The 24,900-nt window shown below is 38.3% G+C and overlaps 1 protein-coding gene across 7 annotated transcripts in view; it reads left to right on the forward strand.

Moving 5' to 3' along the window:
• Positions 1 to 24,900, forward strand: part of ROBO1 (roundabout guidance receptor 1) — a 650,768-nt gene that overhangs the window by 544,831 nt on the left and 81,037 nt on the right. For all 7 annotated transcript variants that reach the window (XM_055801229.1, XM_055801233.1, XM_055801235.1 and 4 more), the window contains 3 exons: positions 18,902 to 19,022; positions 22,612 to 22,750; positions 24,006 to 24,133. In XM_055801229.1, coding sequence (XP_055657204.1) covers positions 18,902 to 19,022; positions 22,612 to 22,750; positions 24,006 to 24,133 — 388 coding nt within the window. The remainder of the gene's footprint in view (positions 1 to 18,901; positions 19,023 to 22,611; positions 22,751 to 24,005; positions 24,134 to 24,900) is intronic.

Here is a 24,900-nt window from a genome sequence, read left to right on the forward strand (position 1 = left end):
GTGGAATTAGTGGAAAGAGAAGGAGCATCATGATGCAGGGCAAAAGGGTGGGCCGGTGTCAAACATCTGTGGGCTGGGGAGGACACCAGGTTCTGTAGGTTTGTGCTGGCTATCACAGAGACTAGACTTCGCATTTAGGACCAAACTGACCTCCTGTGTTCCCAAGGGCATGCCTGCTGATCGTGTAGCCTATTGTGTGAGGTTATGAGGTTTACAGACTGTTCACACTGACCAAAACTACTGGAATGAAAACGTCATCATTCTGTGGTAGATTTAATGTCTCATCATGGTCATTTAGTTGCTGGCATTTTAAACCAAGCTATTGCTGATCATATTGTCCCTGTAGCTAAGAGTATCTGTTACTTCTGGGTTTTCTCACAACTTTCAAAAGTGTTCCTTTGCATGAGTGATGTGCATTGCTTCAGCTACTTTGTCTTCTCGCCTCCTAAAATATTAGGCATTAGACATATGTAACTATTTTCCGGGTATTGTTTCACCCAGCAGTAGTGAAAAGTACACCTTTAATGTGAACTAAGAATGTATTTTTCTGTGCTCAACTTCATTTCACACTGATTTCTACTTTTAAATATAAAAGTAAAGTGAAGATGAATGAAGTTCTTTTGCAGATGCTCTGCGGACTTAAATGGATTTGAAAACTCCTCATTGAGTAAAAATTCTCCACAGATTTCTTTTGTCCCTAGTCATGAACTGATGACCTAGATAGTAAAAGAAAATAAATGCCTGCAGCAAATAGGGTATGTGTTAGATATCTGAGTTTTGAGACTTCCAGAGGCCTAGACATTAGACTATCAGAATTTTCTTGTTAAAATGGCTTATTGAGAGTTTTGAACCTTTGGGACCATCTGAAATTACAGAAATGGAGTCTGTGAAGTCTCCTTTTAAAAAATAATAAAAATCCAGGTGGTTGTTATCACAGACTAGTTTACTTGAGCTATCCAGAGTGTGTAGGACTTTATGATTTGAAGGGTTAGGAGCAAAGGTGATTTATTATGCTTAGAAAGTAAATACTTTGTTTTGTTTGGCTGACAGTCTGGTTGTTGGGTTTTTTGGGGGGATGGGTAAGGGAGATGAGGGAAAGGATGTGGGAGGGAAATTATTTCTTCATTCGTTCTATTCTCTTAATGAAAAAGAAACATTTTTGTTTGGTTAGGTTTTTCAAGCAGTCAGGAAAGGAGCCTTTGCTTTTATCATGCACAATAAAGATGAAGATTGCGTTTAGAAAGTTAATTCTTCTCCTCCCCTCCCTTCTTCAGCTGTATGGAAATCCTACATGTAGACTGTGGACATCCTCCTCTAAGTTAAAAAGCCGTTTCTGGAGACACCGCTCTCCCCAGCCCCTTAGGGACTGCTGTGCTCTGTGCCTTCTCCGCTTCCTCATCAGGAGCAAAAACAACGAGAAGCAAAGCAATAATCAAAGAATCAAGCTTTTAAAGCCTTTTATGAATCTGACACACCAAACTTCAGGACTCCTGCTGGGAAGTGTGCACACTGTGTGCAGGCAGAAAACACGTTCAGAGCAGAGTTCAGTCCATTGCATGTGGGAGTTTGGATTCCTACAGATCAAATGTGCAAAAAAGCACTTGAATTTTTCTGTTCCAAGGTTCTTTCATGCAGATTCACAAACCTATGAGCGTTTTACTTTATTTTTTACTTTATTTACATTTAGTTTATACTCATATAACAGACATTTCCATTAGTAAAACATGAAAGGCCTTTTAAAACACAAATACCCTACAGAAATCAATGTGTTACATGTGGCAGGTCTGTATCAGTGGAGTGAAGCAACCCAGCTCCTCACTGTGTTCACTGTTTTCCAAACACTGAACCCCCCCCTCCACTGGGGTGGGTGTGGGTGTGGGGGTAGGAGGTGGTGAAAAAGAAAGTACATTTTTGTTCTTGAAAGCCTCTAGTGGACCTTATAAATTTGATCGTTCTTGGCATTTTTGATGTTCCTAGTCGTTTGCACACTGCAGCAGCCACATGTTGTCACTTAAAATCTAAATATCGGATAACTGCTAACTGAGACTTTATTGTGTATCGTGCTTTTTTTAGGAATTAGTTTTGTAAAGTAAAAATGACACTAACTCTAAAAGCATGTTTAATAAAACCTCAACAATCTATGTGCTGAGTTTGCACATATTCTTTTCTCATAATCAAAAGAAAAATGTAAAATAAAAATAGTAGAGAACAGTGCCCATTTTTGGAGCCTTGAACAGATGTAAGTGATTACAGCTTCTTGTTTGGTTTGCTTTGATTTTTTGGTCTACTTTTTGAAAGTTCTGTCAACTTCATTTTTGCTTATTTCACTTTGTTTGGATAGTTTTGCCTTACTGAGTTTCCTGTGATGCTTCTGGTTATATGAAAAGTCTAGTCCAAATCACAGCACTTCAAAAATAATAATTTTTCAGTTCTTGGGTTTCCTCAACCCAACAGAGTACTTTTCTCTCTCCAGGTAATCATATACTCACTAGTACTGCCAAGTTCAGATATTCAGCATGTGCAGTAGCGTGGGACTAACACAGACATCGCAGGGTGTTGTTCCAGACTCCTGTGTAATGTTATGCAGGACCAAGTCTGCTGTCTTCTGGTTGCCCTCCTAAAAAGGGAAAGAAAAAACAGCTGCTTGCTTTCCTAACCTAGCTGTGGGACAATTCTTGCTAATACCCATGCTGCATTGAGCAATTGATCTTTTTTTTTTTTTTTCCTCTTGAAAAATAGTTACCTAACAAGATACTTATGTGGCACATGGTCACATAAAGGCTGCTCTTTTATTTAACATGGAAGTGTGGGTGGTTAGTTATACTTGGGTCTAATTAGACTATTATTCTTCAAACTCAACTGCTTTGCTTTTGCCTCTGTCTCTGCTGCTGCGGCTGTCAGTTGTCTGCTTGCCTCTGCAAGGTCGCCTGGTCCTGGCTGCATGGGGGACAATAAATGACACGGAGGTAAGAGGGGGAAAAGTGAGTTCTTTCCCCCTATATGTTAAAGAGAGAATAAAACCCACAAACCTTCCAGCAAAAATAATGCTGTTAAAAAACTAAAACTTGAGAAACTGAAATGCCTTCCAGGTGTATACCTTGAAATTTTTTGTGCTACATGGAATATATTTCATTTTGAAATTAGCCATAGAGATTTATGCTTACGCAACTTTGTCTTCCCTCACAAATTGTGAAGTTTGGTTGCTTGAACAAAATTATTAAGACTCAAGATCTCTTAACTGTAAGCTTGTGTATTTTATATCACGGCTTTTCCAAGTGGCTGTGCCATTCAGAATGCCACATTTTTGAAAGCAAAAGATGTTGACATGATGGGTTGGACTCCCTCCACCACAGCCCACATTTCGGACTCTGCAGATCTTGCTTATCCCATTCATCTGAAATCATGTGTCTCATATGACTACTTTGAACTCTGGTGTTCAGTTTGAGCATTTCTCTTGGAATAAGACCTGACACAAATCAAGTAGGAAAAAAATTGGTTGCTCAGGGTAAAGTGTTGCCATAGAAGCTGTAGGTATCTGATGAAGCTGTTTTATGGTTCATGGTAGGTATTCCAGGAATTAAGTGGTTCTGTTCTCTGGCAGACCTGTATACTGAGTAGAATTAAAGATGAGCTGTCATTACCACGAGACTATACAGTCATTGCAACATGATTTTGAAAAGTGAGCTACAAAACATTTTCCTACAGAGAAATTATTGTGTAGTAAAGGAAAGATTGCCTTGAGGTAGAAAGTCAGCAAGCTAAGCAAAGCAGGTTGCTGGGCTGCTGCAATCTTGCTGCGTGATTCTGGGCAAGCCTTGAAGCTGTTCAGTACTTCTTATTCAGCATTTCTTGAGCTGTTGGGACTGAATTCATTCATACACGTAAAGCAGCCTGATACTGTTGCAACAAAGCTGTGTTGTGCGCCTTTGCCAAAGTGTTACTACATCCTAAATCATGAATAGACTCTTTTTTTGTAGGCAAACCAGTATTGTAATAGTCCCATTAAATACTCAGGCCATGCTCCACTGTAGGTGCTTCAGATTGCATAATACTTGCATGATCTAGCCCACCTACAAATATTTTGAGATTTTCCTTATAATAAAAGTAAACATCACTTTACCATTTCAGTTATCTGCTGAAGTGTCAAAGTGGTTTTGAAGTTAACTGTCCCTTGTATTCAAGGATCTCAGAAGTTTATAATAAACTAGGAATGTCTTTACAGTAGGTAATTTGCATGATTATAACTCCTGGGAAATTTGCATTGATAGTGACTGTCGTTAGTATGTTTCATGAAAATACACTTTGCACACATCCTGAACTGTCAGTGCGAAATTCTGGCATTAATGAAATCAGTATATTACCATTGTCTTCGTTGGACTAATATTTCACCCTTTCCAAGAAAGTATATAGTATAATTTACAGCAAGGGAGAAGCCCCTTTTTGAAGTGCTGAATGAGTTGACATTCTTCATCTTTTTGTTGCTGTTGCTGTCACTGCTTCACGTTTTGTTGTTATTGGCTTGTTTGTCATTAAGTTACTTTCCTTTTGCCAGCTGGAATTTTATGGACATACTCCATATTCATTCTCATTTTTGTCCTAATGAGACTTTCTGCTTAGAAAATGTCCATGTTATTTGTCTTGCCGGTGTCTTTTGCATTTGTCATTCTTAAATATTAGGAATTACCCAACTGGAGGTGGCAGCTGCTATTCTGCTTTCGTTATCCAAAATCACAATCTTTGGTGGTAAAAGAGGTCATGTATTATATCTGTTATTCCTGAAGCTGAATGTAGGTAGTTGTAACGGGTTTTTGTTCAGTAGGAGGAGAAACCTTAACTTTAGCAATCTGGACATTTTAAGTAGGACATGGGGAAATAACTTTTTAAATTTGCAAAGAGTCGTTGGAGCAACCAGTGTAAATACACCTGTGAGCCTGCTTTTCTAATTTTTTCAGATTCAAAAAGAGAACACAACCTTCAAAAATGTTCACTTTTAACATTTCAGCTTTTTAACTTTTAACTTTTAACATTCACAGTGGCAAACTGTTCTCCCTATGTTTACCCATCTTAACCAAGGCCATTTCTTTTACTACTATAAATATAAAGTTCAAGAAAAAGGCAGTTCTTCGTCTTTGAAGCATATATGCTTTTCAGACTGCAGTGGCAGTCTTACTGTGCTGCCCTGTCAGTGAGTCTCAAATTCACCTTGAAGGATCACCCCAGGGATGTCAGCTGAACCTCTGACCCTTCTGACTGTCACCAAGGTTAGCACATCATTACAGCTTGTGATGCTCGGGATACCTGTTCTTTTGGAGCGTTTATCAGCCTACACTGTTTCTGAGAACTTAAACAGAAGCCTCAGTCTCTCATTGCTTTTTCATAGGAGTGTGTTTTGTTGATTTTTGAGAGTGAATTATATTTCTTCCTAGTTTTGTGTTTCCCTAGATGGGAAATTTTAAAACTTACAGCTTTACCTCTTTTTTCCCCTAAATGATTAAAATAAAAACTATATGACCATAAGCAAAAATAAAAAGATGAGGAAGCATTTCCTTTTAAATACAAAATGAGCAGATTCATGCCTGAACTGTTGCTTACAGTACTACATAGCTACACAGTGCAAAAAAGTGTGTGGGGACAGACAAAAGGACATCATTAAGTATTGGCTTTGTGGAGTAAGTTCTAGCTACTTACAGGTTAAGGATACTTTATTTGTTTGCAGTTGTCTTACCAAGGTACCATGTTGGATAATTAGCTGGTTATAATTAAAATGGGTTTTGGTTTGCTAACCCAGAAAATTATATGTGCAAATACTGTTCCTGTCTGTGGGACTGATACTTAGCCAAGGGAACTCTTTTAAGAGAAGTCTGCTGACATGGATTTTTCCAAATATGTATTACAATATTGTTTTAATACATTGTACCCTATAAATGTGCTCTTAGCAGAGTTCATCATCCCCGCCCCCCCCCAAGATTGTCCTCTGATAAAACACACAGGCCATTTGATTGGCCAGATCTACTTCTGGATACTGTTAATGGCCATCAGTTTTGTGGTCATGAAATAATAAAAGGAATAGATACCAAAATCAGTTTTATTCTCTCCCCTACATTCTTTCAAATGACTTCCACATATTCTCATTTGAGAATTGACACTAGCTAATGTTGAAAAGTTTTATAAGGTGAAGATGACCTATTTATTCATGTGCAGTGGAGAATGCCAGATCAATTTTTGTTTCTGCAAATGCAGGAGATTACTTTTAATCCCAAGCAGCCAATAGGCTATTAGGTTTTACCTTTACATTCTTTCCTCTTTACTTTCTACAGGATGCAGTCTCTAAAATAGGCCTATAGGCATTAAACCTGGGTACCTATCTGCAGCATTCAGACTATATGCAAAGTTATTTTATGTCCACTTTACGTTCAGCTGAGAGAGTTGAGATATTCCTGGGACAGTGTTGTATCCTTTTCTGTCCTCTCTGTAAACACTGAACACAATTTTTTAGGTAGCAAGCCTTAAATCACTTACTCTTTTCAGTTAGATTTCTGTCATTTTCCTTCTCTTACACTGGTCTGGAAACTTAAAATAGTCAGGGTAACAGCTACACTAACTCCAGTTAGGTGTGATCCAATGTGTTTTTTTTCCCCCTTTGGAAGTGTTTGAACAGTAGTTGACAATGCCAGAAAATAGGTTTCTGAAAAGGAAAAGTATTATTTATTTAACCACATGGTCATACAGAAGAAGAAACAACACTTCAAAACATTCTAATACCTGTGTGCCTAGCTGACTAATTTAGCATCTAAAATGTCTTTCTGATGGAATCCCGTATGTATACCTTCTTCCAAATACCCACTGAATGAGCTTCTGGTCTTCTACTCTTCAAGGAAGTATGTCAGGCTCAGCAGGGGCCCAGTCCTCTGCTTCAAGGGGAATCTCTACTAAGCATTTGTTGAAAAGTTACCATTAGGATCATAAGCTCATGCCTTTGTGGTGTGTTTCCACGCAGTCCTGCTGTGAAATTAGCTTGCTGCGTGAGCAGAGTGAGCCTAGATCAAAATCTAACACGTTATTAAAGGAAACTCTAAATACAGTAAATATAGTATTTTCATATTGTGTGCATAGAATGGCCTGCATTTCAGATTGTTCTTGGCATGGATGGTTAAAAGTGTCAGTAATATCATCTATAGTACATAATTTATGCTTCATTTCTCTCAAAACTTGAAGAAAATTTGCATCTAATAGGATTTTCCAGAATTTCTATATTCAGAAATTTAAGAATTTTTAAGCTTTTTTTCTGAAATATAGTAGAAATATTCATATTATATTCTACTAACGATTTCTTGCCAAACTTTAGGTCTGGGGAAAACATGTAACTTTGGTAAGATCCACTTTCAGTGGATTGCAATGAAAAGGACAAAACGTTTTTAAGTTTTTATGGCACTTTAGTCAAATGTGTAGTAACACAAGGAATTATTTGAAAGATGAAGAGAATCATCAGAACATTTTTTTTTTCCCTCTGTATCAAAAATTCTCTAAAATTGTAACATTTCTGGTCATGACTGACTGCCATTTACAGTAGAACTTGGCTTTCATTTTTCTTCAAAAAATCAACAATATGATTGACTTAGAAAAAGTCTGTATGAAGGTGTCCTGGTTTTGGCTGGGATGGAGTTAACTTTCTTCTCAGTAGCCGGTGCAGGGCTGTGTTTTGGATGTGGTGTGAGAGCAATGCTGATGGCACACTGGTGGGGTTGGTTGGTGCTGGGTGATGTTCATACTGAGTCAAGGACTTCTCAGGTTCTCAGGCCCTGCCAGGGACAGGGCTGGGGGGGGGGCACGGGGAACTGGGGGGGGACACAGCCAGGACAGCTGACCTGAACTGGCCAAGGGGATATTCCATACCATGGGATGTCATGCTCAGTACATAAGATGGGGGAAGAAGGAGGAAGAGGGGGGACATGTGTCATCGTGGCGTTTGTCTTCCCAGGTAACCATGACACGTGCTGGATCCCTGCTCTCCTGGGGATGGCTGGACACCTGCCTGCCCGTGGGAAGTGGGGAATGAATCCCTTGTTCTGCTTTGTTTGCATGCACAGCTTTTGCTTTCCGTATTAAATTGTTCTTATCTAAACCCTTGAGTTCTACATCCCTAGCCGATTCTCCTCCCCATCCCTCTGGTGAGGGGGAGTGAGCGAGTGGCTGCGGGGGGCTGGGTTGCCGGCCAGGGTTAAACCATGACATAAGTATATGAAGGATAAACCTTAATGGTACAATGCAAAGTTCCGCTCGCTATTTAGTTTATATACTTCTTATATTTGAGGGGATTTAGAACTTTCCCCCCCTTAATTTCTGAATGTTTATTCAGGGTTTGAAAACCACATTATGTGTCTTCCATTAGAAATGAATCTGCAAGTGTAGCAAGTATAATTTCTTTACCTTTTCTGGACATAAATAAGCAAAGCAAGTGGATCTATGTTGGAACAAACATACCCTGTAAGATAAACAAGGGTGAACTTTTCTGTTAACAAAATTTTCTGTAAGGTTATGCCTTGGTTCAGACATCAGGGTACTTATGTGACCTACTTGAAATTTGTTTACATAGTGCAGTAGTGGTTGATCCTGCTAATGTTCCTGTTAGAAAAGGAGGCAAGAAGACTAAGGAGGCTTATAGATAAGGTCTTTTGTTTGCATAGATACTATCAAAACTGTCCTTTAAATACTGTCTTCCATGCCTGTTCACATACATCAAGTTTCCCCAGCATTCTTTAGTGTGTGTTTTTTGCATCATTTTCCTTATCTTTCCTTGAGGTACATCAGCATGTGAGGGAAGTCAGCAAAAGAAAAAAATCACAGTAAAGGGAGCAACACAGAGAAATGCCAGTCGCAGATACTTCTGGAAATATTTGTATGTATTTGTGGTGCTGATTGAAGTCACAGAGTGTCTGAGGAGTGGTGACTCCAGGCCTTTTGTAAATGGTCTCCGTTCGGTCAGGATGGGACTCATTGTATTGCATGCCATGAGCTACAGGCAACACCTTTTGGTGATCTACATGTAGGACCAGATTTTGAAAGTGGAATTGCAAACTCGACTACCTGGATGTGTCAGTATGTTCATCTGATAGTCAAAAGCATTGACTGCCCCTTACTTTACACAGTTGCCAAGGACTCCTAACTTTTGCCATCTGTTTTTGAAAAATTTGGCCAGATGAGTCTTTTTAAATGCAGAATTATGTCGTCTTCACTGTTTGTCATGCTGAGTGCCTGGCAAAGAAACAGTCATGTCTTTAAAAGTTAAGTCTTTACTTCAGACTGAACATTTGGGTTTGTATCTGTTTTGGAAGCATAGTGAGGCTGTTTCTGTGTTTTTAGGGAGGAAAGGTTTACTGTGGGAATGCAATTGCAGATTTTAACTTCCTGGCACTGTCATAAAAAAAGGTAATTTGTACCAAAGGAACTGAAATCTGATCAAATAACACTTAGTTTTCTGTAAAGATCGCTTCCTATTCATTATGTGTTTTTACACTGCTCACACAGAAGACATGACAGCTTCCTATTTATGTTAGGGTAGTAGTAGTTTAACAAAAGGCATGCATGCAGCCATGAGAGAAACTGGAAAGATAAAAGTGCTGAGTAATTTCAATTTCTCTGCTGTTTTTACAAGCCCATTTTACCAACGCCAAACTGCCACAAACAAGAGACACCAATTTCCATACAGAACTTGGCCATCTGGATTGTACTTTACTTTGTTTTGTAGATACAAATGGAAAAAGTTGGGCAGCGAGTATTTCCAGTATCCAGAACAATTTCTTCCCATTTCCAGCCACTTTTCTTTGCCTTGTCCATTGGTGCAGTTTACAATACCCTTTCAACAACAAATATTGTGCCAGGCATTTAAACCCACCGTGGCATCTGAGAGGAGTAGCAAAAAACCTCTGCAAAGGAAGCAATTACCCCAGCAGGGCTCCACAGCCCCCCTGAATAGCTCGGGCAGCCCCCAGCTGCGAGCAGACAGGCAAGGGGAGAGGCAGGGTTCTGCAGGATTCAGTCTCCTCATTCTCCTTGGCTATTCACACGGCAACCGCTTCCATGTACACACTGAGCAGTAAGTGGTTCGCTGCTCCAAAGGCAAAGGCTGAGTGGGAGTAGCTGAACTGGTAGGCAGCCTGTTCCTGCTGATACTGGAGCCGTTTTTCTCAGTGGCGAGCCTAGCAGTAGCCCATGAGCAGCTTTCAGAGGGTATCGTAGTTAAAGGATGGCGGTAGGAAACGTGTGAGCATCAGGGAGCAGTGATCCCAGGACATACCGAGAATGAGAACAGTGTGGGCTTTGTTCTGCTTGACTGCAACCTGCGCTGGCTTATTTCAAGAGTAACACGCCCAAGTAGCTCCTGCTTCACTGTCCGTTGCTAAAGAACAGCTGAACAGGGGCGAACAGACCGAGAGCTGCAGGTCACCCACTCCCTGTTGAGCCTGTCTGGAGTATCTAAAGTTGAGCACAAAAATAATAATCATGGTGCTGGACTGCTGTGTGGGCGGGGGAAATTGGGGGACTTGATCTTTACCTCTCTGTGCATACATTCTCCTCCTTATTTTTTGTGTGTTTAAATTTTAGCGTCTTCCAATCAGGGACCTTATCTGTAGCTATATTGTCTAGCACAATGGTTTTCAGCATTCCTTCAATAAAAATGAAAGTTACGGTCGGATTTACTAATGGTTGCCTGTGACTGCAGGTTTTTACCTCAGTCCTGTAGCACAAATTTCTTGTGCAGACCACAAAAAATACAAGGAAATCTGTGATTTATGATCTGCATGTGCTGCAGTCACAATAGCTGCGGTGATCACTGATGGAAGAGTGAAATGTGGAAGGTTCATATATTACTTTTGTGTTTAACTGTTCATGAAAGGGACAATGTGGTGCATATGTTCCTTTTTTTTTTTTAACAGTTACACAAATTATGTGAAAGGTTTAACGTTTTCACAACTTTGTACATCCAGCATAGTCTTAATATAAAAGTTAGAGTTGTACTAAGCCTAGGCTCTGTCAGAGATAAATGCAATAGAAACTCAGCCCAGGTTTATGTGCTCTTTTTGAAGTGTGGTCTCATTTTCATGACATGGCATCCTGTTCAAAAGTCAGAAAATAAGTAGGTTTTAATTATGTTACAAAAAAAGTTACATTTTTGCAAAATATTAGTGTATTTGTAGTGTTAGTTGGTAGGGCCAACACTTCTTGGAAGTAAGCTTGATTGTAAAGTTTGAAAGAAAATATTTTGAATGAGAAGTCAGATAGATCTGTCTCAAATTTTAAGACTGTCAAAGTACCAACTTGGAAATGTATGAAAGAAACCACTGCATTTTTGCCACCTGTGACTAATTTTCTTTGCTTGATTTGGTTCTCAGTTTATATTCTGTGCCGTAAAGGGCTCAGATTTACCCTCAGAAAAAGACAAAATCTTTCTTGCCCTGGGAAGCTGCTGTGCCAGCCTTCACAGGCAGTCGAGTGCAGGGAATGCAACAGTCACAGGAAGGACCCAGGAGCCTGTTAATTTGCATCCCCTTCAGTGAGGAGCCAGCACTGGACAGCCAGTCTCAGTGGAGATGTGCCCTCTCCTCAAGGCAACTGGGATTCTGTGCCAAATCTGCTGTGTCTCAGAAGGTCACTGAATGACAGAAGCCAAAGCTGAAAATAATGATCTGCTGCACAGAGCCATGCAAAGAGAAAATACTTGAATAATTCTTTTTCCTTTCTGTTCTCTGTTCTTGGACGGTGATGATTTTGTGCTGTTGTTTCACAACTGTACTTTTAAGTCTAGAAGAACCTTGGGTTTGCATGTTAAAAACCTTTTCATTCCTTGTGGGAGCTCATCGTAGAAGACCTGTGAACATCTACTTCAAAGCTCTTGATAACTTGAGTCCTGTCAGCACAGTTCTCTTCAGAAGACCCTATATAAGTACCTGGAAAAATCCCACGTTTTGGCACGATGCCTGTGAGAGTTCTGCTCTCTGAGAAATGTCTCTCATCAGATTACAAGTCTTGGTGAAGCTTTATCTACCCGTGCTTCTGAGCTTTGAAGTTGAAAGTTAGGACTCTGCCATTGGAGACTCATGCTTTGCACAGCTCCTCTTTCCCTAGGGGAAAATAGGAAATGTCCTATTGACAAAATACACCCTGTGATACCGAGTTGTCTTAAATCCACGTCGTTGTCACGCCAACATTAACTCCAGGCTTAGAAAAGTAAGACAGCATTGGTCAATACCTACAGTGGCAGTTTGGAACTGAAATCCCCGTGAACTCAGCGGCAGAGCCCATGCCCCTCAGATGGCGTGGTGGTGGTACTGTGCCCCTGCACCCCCCGGCGGTGCTGCCCGCGGGGTTTGGGCAGCCTGGGGGAGGGGGGCAGAGGCTGCTCTGGTCGGGTACACGGGCCCTTGTGGTCCCTGGAGAGCCAGTCTGAAACCACCCATGGCTTCGTTCTCCGTGACTTTTCAACACAGCCCCACAGAGCAGCCCCGCATCTGTCTTTCAAAGCGCAGGCATGCTTAGTGGGGAATCGCTGCTTTGATCCTCTGTAGATTTGGGCTGTATTGTTTCTTTCACAGTTAGCAGGTAGGACTCTTTCATATGTTTTAAAATTTGTGGTTGGTTAGGATTATTTTCCCTTATTACATTTGCAATACTTTAGGTAACATAAAAACTGAGAGATTTCGTGTGGCAAATTAACCCCAGCTGGTCTGGGGTTTTATCCTTGGATGTGTGTAAATAACACAGTGGTGGTGATGCTTAAAAGAAAATTCCTGTGTAACAGATACTTCAAATCATCTGACTTGCTTAAGGGGAGAGAAATGAGGACATTCCAGACACTGGGTTCAGTTCAAGTTCACTTTGCTGATTTCAGTCACTGATTGCAGTGAAAGCTGCAGCAGTGCATCCCAGCCAAGATTTGTGCATGAAGTGAAATACACGGTTTTACAGAAATATCATAGTGGTCATTACGAACATGTCATTCCCATGTTGGGCTCAGTTGGGCTTTCTTTGGGTGTTGCAGAAACATCGGTTATTTTCATATATTTTTTTATTGTCCTGTAAGTTATCCTTATGTGTTGCTCGTTAGTTGTTTTGTGTGTTTTCTGTGCTCAGTAAATAGCGTTGTGAAAAACAATTTCAGGCAAGTGTTTGCTACTTGTTTTTTTGGGGTTTGGTTATGGGTTTTTTAGGTTTTTTTGTGTGTGTGCTCTTACGTATGTTTGTTTGTTTTTTGACTTGGTAGGGCAGATTTAAATCCATGAAGGTAGTCATAACATGGTTTTGTTGTAGGAGGATTTTAATCTTAGCTTATAATCAGAAAGGAAGTATTACACAGTAAATGTTTTGTGCTGTAGCTGTGAAAACATTTCAGGAAAGTATTTTACTGGTTCAAATATTTTTATGTAAACATAGCTGTCTGTTCAGAAATTAGTTGTGATTAATGTGAGCCTATATGGCCTATTTTGAATTAAATCTTCCTTTGTGATTAACAAAAGCCAAATGTTTATAGAAAGTAAGTTTGGGATTGTTACAGTTTTAAACTTCTGAAAATTTTACATGCTGAGGTATGGATTTTTTTCTTTTCTGAAGCTGATTGATGACATTCTGCATATATCCTGGCTGTTTCCACGATCTTGTTAGTTGGGTGAAGTATCAAACACATATGGTAATTGTGATATTTGGTGTCTTGTGATAATGCCAAGGGCTGAATAACCCTCAGCTGCCTCTGAAGTCACCAGACAATTCAGGACACAGATAACCCTTAAGCCTTTGTAGGTATCCACCTTCTTGTAGATACAGCCATTAATAATGAGGCCATAAAAGAGGGGAAGGCAGTCTCATGAGCAGACTTGAATCCGATTCTGACTCTGATGTATCCTGTCTGGATTGGCAGGGGTGCCAGAAGCAGCAGCTTGAATCTATTGTCATTTTATCTACCTTAAATGCTCTTTCTTTTTAAGTAAAGGTACCTTCCTGTGCATTTTGCACCATCCTTTATAGACTCTACCTTCAGGCCTGTCATCATCGCAAGACTGTTTTGTTGGTCTGTGTGGTAGGGGGGAACAATTGACTTGCACTTTGTCATGACACAGCAGAGGAAGACCACTTGAAAGTATGTTTTAAACGTCTTTCAAATACTTTTTTTGTGTGTGTTTGATCTGGACGAGGCAGCACGTACCTTCCTGGGGTTCCAGGGAATGGAACCGAAAGCAGGACAGACTCCTCTGTCTGAACTTTGAAGCTGTACAAGAGCAAACTTTAATCATTGTTGAAGACCTATTCCAAACACGTTTTGATGTCTAGTGTCTGATATTTAAGTATACTGTAATAGATAGAAAAGAATACTTGGGGTTCCCAAGGCTTAAAACAAGACACACGTTTTAAAATGAAAATTTAAGATAAGTATTCATTTATACTGTTTTTCATTCAAACTTTGTTAAAACTGCAGATTTGTCTTCTGTTGCTGACGTTCCATGCCTTACATTCTGTGCTGCAACAATAGGTCATAATATGGATATACTAATCTGTTTCGGGATGCTAGACTGCATAGAGGAAATCAAGCAAACTCTGTGTTTCCTAAGGAATAAAACCTCCATTTTACTTATAGCTACCATTGGTGACACTATTAATTACAATTGCCCGTATTTGCCTTGTTCTTTAACTATGTTATTGTCATTTATAATTAGATGGCACACTTTTAAAGCAAAGACCATGTCTGACAGGTTAGTATCACATGCCTGTCATGTCTCATTTAAATAAAATGTGATACGTATGCTGTACTATAGAAGACTAAAATATATAAAATTTGAGATACTACATATTCAGAAACGCTGGCTATTCAAACAGAGTATTTTACCCTGCAGTCTAAATTTCATTTTCTTATGGATTTAAATTTGTTTTAGAATTATTTTGCAATAAAGCAGATTTCATTTATTAAATAAAATAAAACTAGGAGCTAAAAGAAAGTAAAAAAACCCAACAAAACACCAGCCACCTTTATATTTGGACTTCCCAAGGATTTATCTCATGGCAGCATTCTTTCTCATATTTCATAGCACATTTCTGTGAAAAGTAAATTAATCACCCATATATATAAAAATATTTCTTAACACAGACAGATGGGTATGGATTTATACGTACAGAAATTTCCACATGCACACACAACATGCATAGGTATATAAAATATGGTCTTAAAATAAGTATATATGTGTGTACAGTTATACTGAATACTTGGTGGTATGTTGTAGAACCCTTGGGTAAGTTTTTTATGGATTTGATTTATTGGCTGACCGAGTTGATTCATTATTTGTATATGATTTTCTGCTGCTGGGTGGCCATAATTTACAATTCTGGACCTAGTTAACTCTGTGGGTGCCTAGAGTGTTCTGTATGAATGGCTCCAACTATTGTTTAAAGAAATAAATGAAGTGGACTTGCTTGAATGAACAATTTACTCATGAGGAGCAAAATATGGTCAGCCAGGCAGGTCATAGAAAATAGCTTTCAATAACTCTTTGTAAGGCACCATGCTATCATATATTCTTTTAACGTACATACAACAATCCATATGTGTTACAGGCAACTGAAGATCATCTGTGAACCGCCGATCACAGTCTTGTTGTTTCATCAGTATTCAGTGCTGTTCTTGTATTCTCTGCTTGCAAAGCCCTGATGAATTTGCTGGTAGGCACAGAACGGAACAAAATCCTGAAGAGGCGTGAAAAGTCCAAAAGTACCTTGGCATCATTTCTGTATAAATGGAACATGATACTTACTTCCATCTTTTCAAAATTGGACTTTAAGCTTTGGCAGTTAGCAGAGTAATTTCTTTCCCATGATTTGCAGTATCACCCAGAGCAGTGTAATAAAACTGTTTGCTATATCTTGTTTACTAGGAAGAAAGGACTTTCTTTGTATTCAGTATGGTAACAACTCTTCTGGAGGTTTGGGATGAAATACTATACTGCCTGTCACTTTTTCAAACCATTATATCATTTGCTCCTATAAAGTCCAGCTGGTGTGTTCCGAGGCAGGGGCACAAATATGGGAAGAGCCAAAGCACCCAAATTAAAAGGCCTTGATTAATTAAGTATCCACAGACTGTGAATAGTTCTAATTTGCAGTATTTCAGATACTGCCCCCAAGGGTGATTGGCCTTTTTACTGCTCTAAATACTGGATACGAACTTACAGTACAGGACTTACGGGATATGAACTTAGTCAGACAAAGAAATGTAGCAGTGATTCTTGATGTGTTCCTGCGAAACTTCACAGGCGTTTATTTCATTGTGTACTTTGCTACTTAAAGCCATTGCTCTACAGTCTGTAGTTATTTCTAGGACTTCCTACTGAGAGAAAAAGTAGCAAACATTGGGTGTAAAGAACATAAATTTGTCATAGCTACAGATTTGATTTGCAGTGTCTTGTTGATAAATAGAAGGGCTTGATCAGTCTTACTAGAGATGGTGGGTACCTAATTGTTAAAATTTAGTGGAAAACTGGGGTAGCGATGCAAGAGTGGCAGTATGCTTTTGTTTTTTAAATGTCTGCGAATGCTCTAGTTACAGACACACAATTCTACATGCACTTGTGGTACATTTTATTGTAACTCTGTAATTCATCACAATTTAATGTGCTAAATTGTAGCTAAAGTTCTAAACCCTTCTTCTGTTTTAAGGAAAACAAACAAGATCAACAAACTAAAAACCCTGGGAAAAATAAATCAAATGCATTCAGAATTCCGTCTTGGAAGGGCAGCTTCCTGACATGTCTTTGGAAGTCTGCCTCAACGTTCAAAAGAGAATGTTTCCTCTACCTCTCCTTCCTTATGTAAATCTCAAATAAAGCGGAAGAAAAGCAGCTTTCGATGATATTTTGTTGTTCAAATGTTTCTACTTCAACGCTTCCTTCCATCTATGCCTTTAAGAGAGCCTTGTGGTGATTCCTAAAAGAAATTCCTAGGATAGTTCTTGTGGGAGGTTACAATTTCTGCAAAATAAGCAGTTGTGTCATATGGTAATGGGTTTGAATGGGATTTTCATAAGGGCTAAAATCACAGAGGAACACAAATGCTACTGAAAGTCAGGAGGACTTAAACTCTTAAGACATGTATGAAAATCGCTCCTTTTAGTTTACATGGGTTTGAAATCATCAACTGAGTTAGTGAATTTTTGTGATATGTAAGTACATTTCTTTGTTAAATCCTGTGCATTCAATATTTATATACATGTAAAGTATATATTTCTGCATAAGTATCTCAATATATAAATACCCTAAAATGCCTGTGGAAATCTTTCTAAAATTGTTTTTTAAAAAATTATTTGCATAGATTAATTCAAAATAAATAGCTTTCTGTGATTTAGGGAGATGTGAAACAGGAATAAATAGAGACAGACTTCTAGTTCTATTTTACATTCTCTTCTCATGCTTACCAGTTCAGTCAGTCAACAATCTAAAATTGCACACATATTCCTGAAATATGGGCGTTTGCAGGTCACCTTTACTTTTTCATTCTTCATGCCTCAAATCCCTATTGAAGTTTCAGCATTACTAGATTTCTGGATGATAAAGGACCTATCTTTTCTGCTCTCAAACGAGTGCCAAAGGCAACAGAATGAAATTTGTATGCAACACTATCTACATTACACGTGCGTGTTCATTTATCTCAATAACTGACTGTCATCTTTGTGTGCGTACATCTTACAATGATAATAAGAGCCCAACAGTGCTCAAGGTGTCAACTTTTCAGGGATAGATTTCTAGCTGCAGGCAACTTGAACAAAATACCTCGTATTAAGAACACTCTCCTCCTTGTCACTGACCACATTAGACCCTTTCATGTAGCTTCATCTGCGGCTTTTATTTATTGTGTACTTTACTTCCGCCCATACCTTGAACTGCGTAGGTTTTCCTATGTGAATGGACTCATAAGGCTATGTTTGCTTAGAAGTGTAATTAATGTAATTAAGTAATGGATTGTATCTCAAAATAAATTTGGTGTGTATTCAGTTGCCTACAAAAATCTGGCTGCATTTTGGTGAACTTTGAGACTTGTTGAACCATTCTGTCAATCAGATGGGAAAATAAATACTTTTAAAGGGAGATCAGATATTTTCATATCCATTTAAAATATGTATTTATTTGTAATTATATAAAATAATAAGATTTGGAATCACAAAGGGAACGTATGTTTTTTGCATTTTGGGGTTATCAGAATTCCATTTTCTTCCAAAAACTAAATTCAGAATTAAGAGCAGAATGTTACTCACTTCTCAGTAAGGATTTAATTGCTTCTTCCCAATTGCTTATCAGCCGTTAAAATTATTTATTTAAAGATGAAGAATTAAAGAAGAAAAAATTTCCTTCACTTCCTTAAGAAATGGAAACTAAAACCAACACAGAATTCATGAATAATAACGAGCATGACCAACGGTAGGATAACTATACATACTTATCAAGACAAATTAATTGAAGCACCTGATGTGAAAATGGAATTTACATCTAGTGCAAATTTTTATTCTCCACCTGGTTATATCAAACTGCAGTAGTACATAGGAAGGAATTGTGGGCCTTCTGGCCAACAAGTATTAAAAAGGCTGTTGAACAGCCAGTAGTACATTACACGAAATGAAGAAAAGAGTAATAGGGGTCCAAATCTGAGAAATGTTTACATACTTAGGTAAAACTAAAAGAAGGAGTTTTTGCATAAGAGAAAGAAATTAAGTTAATAGGTTGGGGGGCGGTGTCCACTTTATTGTGTGATTTGGAAAATCACTGATAGCTTGTTTGATTTCATTGTCTGTAACAAAAGCTTTTTGAAATTAATAAATAGTATGAAATTGCTGGTTCATATTAAAGTATTTTTTGTTGTCCTTGATTTGTCCTAGATCAGAGGAGGAAAGCTTATGATCACATACACAAGAAAGAACGATGCTGGCAAATACGTTTGTGTTGGAACGAATATGGTTGGGGAACGTGAAAGTGAAGTTGCAGAGCTCACTGTTTTAGGTAAGAACTCCTTTTAAGACTGTGTTAATAAAAATTTCCTACTTTTGTTGTTCCTAGTAAGCTTTTTATTAAGGATTATTCTCAACGATTTCCTTTTCAGTGTTTATGTTGAAAATGCTTTTGCCATGGTTGTGTTCAAGCAAATGGGTGACAATTGATGGTTTTGCAGTCCACCTTGGACTGTTTTTGCTATCAGAAGACACTTTCTTACCTAGCTCTCGAACTGAAAATGATTCCAGTGTCCACTGACTGGATCAGTATTGTAAAATAATAGCAAAACAAAAATTAACATCAGTAAGAAGTAGAAGCTTAATTTTCCCTCTCACTGAAGAAAATCAGAATTATTCTAAATTTCTATTTTAAATAATAATCCTTTCATTTATAGTTATGTGTGCTGCATACAACAAGTCTACTTATTCGGGCCATCCTAATGACAGTTCCTCTGAGCATCAAAAAATTAAAATTAATTTATGATAACAGCTTAGCTGAAAATGACACTTTTTGTTGCTAAAGCTGTGACTCCAAGTGCATTCTCAGAATTCCTTCAGCATGGGAGAATTGCCTCATGATCACTGTAGATGCAGCTTTGGTAGTTTTTATTCAGATTGTGTCCCATGTTGCATTTAAAGTAGGGGATGCTTGAGGTAGCTTGATTGTTTCTGCAGAAGGAATAGATATTTTGTCATCACAGGATGAGAATATCGAAGCCGTGGTTCATACATCACAGTGCTGCTGCTGTAGTCCTCCTAGTCCTTTTACCTTTTTTTTTTTTTTTTTAAATGCAAAAAAATCAGGTTTAAGACCTCTCCTCTTAGTCATTGACACTTTTAACTGTCTTCACTACTTTTTAGGGTTAGGACTTGGGCAAATGAAATAGAGTTTCAATTGAAGCAGGATTTTCTTTAATAAAGCAAGGTTGTAGGCTGTCATAAAGTTGTTAAAACTGAGTATCAAGCAAGATAGTGTGTAACTTTTTGGAAGCTAAGAAACTTCCAAAAAAAATCTAGAGTGAAAATAAAGTTGTAGAGACACTGAGTAAAGTCCTTGCACTGGGCTCCTTGTTAACTGTACCAGTTAATTGCTCATCACTAGTCTACTAGTAACCAGGGAATGATGGTATGGACTGTTACATAATCCAAGCTGTAAATTACTACTCTTGCTGAACACCTGTAAGAGGCATGTGTTGCAGGGAGAGGTCTGTCTTTGCCTTTTTCTTCATCTTGTTTTCCCTTCAAACGTATTTCTGATTTTCAGCCTGGGAAGACAAGTGAGGTTTTCTTTTCAGATAGGACAGTAAAGCTTTGAGTGTCTTAGCAGTCTATGTCTAGAAATCTTTAATACACCTTATTCTTTCAACTCAGCCTTAGATTTGTGTGAAAAGGCATGAGAAACATGCTGACTTCGTATATTAAAAGCTTTCATTGTAAATGTTCTGTTTATGGGGTTTGGTTGTTTAGAGGTTGAACTTTTCCTTTTAGGTCTCTGCTTAAGATCAGAGGGAGGTTTGCACACCAGAAAGTGTAATATTAGAAAATTTCAGAGTGAATCTTGCAAAGCTTTCCTTGTATTTACTAAATAATCATGTGGCAAAGATAGATACTTAAATCAGTGTCCATTATCAGTATTCCTTTCTCCATTTATGCGTTGGAATAAGAGTGTTATGAATGAGCAGACAAAAGCTTTTACGCTATTACTTTTCCTTTAGCAAACTGATCTAAAGAACAATGTGCTCTTGCGGGTTTTGCTGTTGTGCGGCAATTCTGGCCTTACCAAATCAGTCATTTTTCTCTTGCATAATTAAGTTGGATATTCTTCCCCAAACTATTCTTACTCTGAAGTGTAATCTGGAACGTTCTTGCATTCATGTTGCGTTCTTAGTGCACCTACAAGAAAGGAGCTAGGGTTGGGGGTGTCTGTATTTCTATTTTTTAATTCACAGCTACATTCATGTGTGTAGGTCTCTGGTTTATTTCTCACTCTTATACGAACCCAGGTTAGAACTCACACTTAAAGATCAACTTGCTATTTCATATATCATTATTTGCATAGCATTACAACACAAGCACAAGCATCCAGCTGGTCTGAACATCCTTGAGAATAAAGGAATCTTTTTTGTAGGGTTTTGTTCAGTTCACATTTCCATGTCAGTCCTTTTTGAACCATTCACTAAGGGTTTATAATACCGAATCTCTGTATCTTCATCTGCAAATTCAAAGTAATATTCGGAACCACCTTTTTCAAACACAGATGTGAGACAGTAAGAATATGGGATTGCCTGTCTGTCTTTGTCTGGTGTTTTTATATTCCTATGAGAAATTTGTGGTGTATTTTGGGGTATTCGCCCTTCCTGATTGTGCCAATGGCTTCAGACTTTTCCAGTTCTAGGGAGATTACATTTATATCTTTAATACATACAAGTCAAAACATGCAATTGCCTTCTCAACTGACTCAGAGCTTTCACAGGTTTATAGGCAAAAAGGTCATCTGCCTGAGGCAACGGAACCTGCCGAGCACTCTCCTGTTGAACCTTCCTTGTTCTTTTATGGACATTCTGTTGTCATCTTGTGCTCCCTTTCTAGATGGGGAATCCTTCCTGGAGTATCCCAGAAATTGTTAAAAATACTTTTCTTCCTTGTGCGTGTGCAGACCCCACTGCACTCCAGACTGGCATGGAACTATGAAACTATGAATAGCCCAGCACCATAAAGTTTTCAACCCTGTTAGAGGTAGAAAAATGTATTGAACCCTTTCCTGAAATTTCAGGCTAGCAGCTGGGTTGCCAGAAAAGCACACAGCCTGTACTGAGATCCGGTTTTGTTTCACAACACCTGAGAAAAATTATGCAGTAATCAATCTGACTCTGGTGAGCCAGGATGCGGGTCATCTATGCCCTACAAGATAAATTGGGGATAACTGCAATTTTTGTGAACAAAAACAATAGAGAGGACATTGTGGGGGTTTTTTGGGTTGTTTTATTTTATGTGTGCTAGCAAAAGAAAATGCTGTCTTTCTAATGTAGCATCGGAAACGATTGCATTGAACGCTGGTTGCTCTGCTGACACCTGCAAGCAGCCTCACAGAGATGCTGTGCTGGGCCTCATTTAGCCTTCAGATTCAGAGGCACCGCTGAGTCAGAACCTCCCGTGAGATGATGTTTGGTTTGTGCCTTCTGTCTTTCAGCAGCAGTGCAGCAGATGTGTGGTCATTTGTCTGGCTCCTTGCAGCAGGCCTGCTTCTATCTGAGGATCAAGGTGTATTTAGATTTTCTGTGCACGTTGTGTTTTCCTTTAGCTATATTAGCTGTGACGGTGATATTTCCTTTAGCTAGCTAGGGCGATGATAAAAGAAGTGAGGAAGTCTGTGCTCAGATCCTGAGCCCCTGTTGAAAGCATCTGCCTCCTGCGCTGAGGTTCACAGCACTGGCCATCTGCAGGGCTATGGATCTTCTGCCTGGGGATGGGAGCAAGAGGCACCTCCGTCAGACTCGTCACCCTGCTCCCCTTGCTCCAGCAGCCACAGTTCAGGGAAAATCGCAATTTGGACACAGAAGTGCTGGAATAATCCCTGTTTTTCTTTCCTTTCCTTTTAGAGAGACCGTCTTTTGTGAAGAGACCAAGTAATTTGGCTGTAACTGTGGATGATAGTGCGGAGTTTAAGTGTGAGGCCAGAGGGGACCCAGTCCCAACAGTAAGGTGGAGGAAGGATGATGGTGAATTGCCAAAAGCAAGGTGCAGTACATGGAGTTACCTTTTCTATGTCATCTAGCTTGGTGTCTGATGTAGCCATTCAACATTTGACACGTAGCATTTATTTTTCTTGAGTGGAGAAGGCCTGGCTTGATCTAATAAGACATTTCTAATTACTATTGAGCTCTATTTGAAGTTATTTATATTGAAACTGAAGAACAGCTCGTTCTCAAGCTTTTGTTGTGACAACACATGACAAACACCACAAAAAATAACTTCCAGTCAGTAATATTTGACACAGATTAATGCTTCACCTGAAGAGTCTTTTTTAATTATTACACATTTTGGAGGATGTATAAGAAACGGTAAATTAGATTACCACATCAAAAAGTGTATACTGGAATTGCAGTTGATATAAATATAGTCTGGTAATGTAGAAAGCTGCCTTGGTTATACATGTTTTTGTTACTAAACTTCCAATTAACTTTTTTTTTCCCTGTCATTGCTCTAATTCAGGCTAAAAAGTAAACCACCTTGTTAAAAAGAAATATATTCTGTGATTGATAGATAGATTAGGTATTTTCTTACTTTGAATTCCCAATTATAAGTTAAAAACTTATTAGGGGATGGGACTGAAAGAAGAAACTCTGTAACAGTTGGCTCCAGCCATCCAAATCCAGCTTCCTGTTAATCTAGTCTACAGCTTTAATAAAAACTAGAGCATTTTTAAGAGAAAAAAAATTTTTCCCAAAAAGAGAAGCACATTGAATGCATTATACGAAGAAGAGAAAAAAAGGTGATGAATGCAGAGGAAATTGTAAAAGGCCACATTGTTCTTTATAAAAAATTATTTATCTTGACTCTCAAACAATTGTGATCTTCTTGAGAACAATATTTTCTTTTCAACCATGTTAAAAAAATCCTTCATTTTTTCATGGAAAAATTATAGGGAGAATAGTAAGTATTACTACATTTAAATGTTAAAAGCCATCTAACAATTAAAACATTCTGCATTAGAGCTTTATGATTGTATTATGCCAGTGAAATTCTACTGACGTCAGTAAAACTGACTCACATTGCGAATGAAATCAGGATAAGGTTTTCAAATATTTAGATATATTTTGCTTTTAAAACTTTAATTTTACATTATCAATTTATAAGGATTTATACATATTTTTAAGGGAAATACAGGTATAAAAATATTTAAGGGCAAACCCATCGTAATTTTTATCCATTACAGAAATTTTACAAAGGTCTATTATTTCTATTCACTGTTTACTATTACGTATATTTAAAGATACGAAATCCGTGATGATCATACCTTGAAAATCCGGAAAGTTACCGCAGGAGACATGGGCTCATATACTTGTGTTGCAGAAAATATGGTTGGAAAAGCTGAAGCATCAGCAACTCTGACAGTTCAAGGTAAGAATGTTTCTTTGCATAGTACTCCAGTCTAGAATAAATTTTTTTTGGTGGAGTTGCTATATGCAGACAATTCTGTATATACACAACTATGAGAGTTGTGACTTATGCAGGAACTCTATGCTGTGTTGTGGAAAAAAAAAAAAAAAAAAAAAAAGAAGAGCAAAAATACAAGTTTGGTTTGAGTCATATTCTTAAGAAATTAAAGGACTTCACATGTATGATTTTTCGTAAGCAGTCTTTATGGTACTGGGATGGGGAACAGAGTATGTTTTCAACTTAAGTGTGATCCAAATCGTATCACTTAAAATCTTTGTGTCTGAAACCCTGACAGAAAGAAGAAAACCAGTATTACCAAGCTATATTGTTTTAACTCAAAAAAGAAAGAGTTATAAGCTCAAGTATCTGCCAAATTTTTTCAATTAAACACAGTAAAGAAGCAATGAATGATAAATTTGTGTATCTTTTAATACACTAACCCAGACCACTGGAATTCCTGTTCCTTTTTAATTATAAAAGCGTATCGTAGCACTACTGTTTCTTTGTAAGATAAAAAATCAATGGAACTCAGTGTACTAATACGTATAAAAATCCTTCATTGCCTTTATATACACAATCCAGATGTTCACTATTCGGATAATCCCTCTCTTCCTTTCCTGGGCAGCAGACAGGCAGTGATGTCATCCCGATGCTTTTTTCTAAGCACTGATGGTCCTTCTGTCCTTTTCTCTGCTCAGTGGGAATTAGCCATTATGGAGTTCTGGGGA

This window comes from Falco peregrinus, chromosome 4 (genome assembly GCF_023634155.1).
Source record: "Falco peregrinus isolate bFalPer1 chromosome 4, bFalPer1.pri, whole genome shotgun sequence".
Taxonomy (NCBI): Eukaryota; Metazoa; Chordata; class Aves; order Falconiformes; family Falconidae; genus Falco; species Falco peregrinus.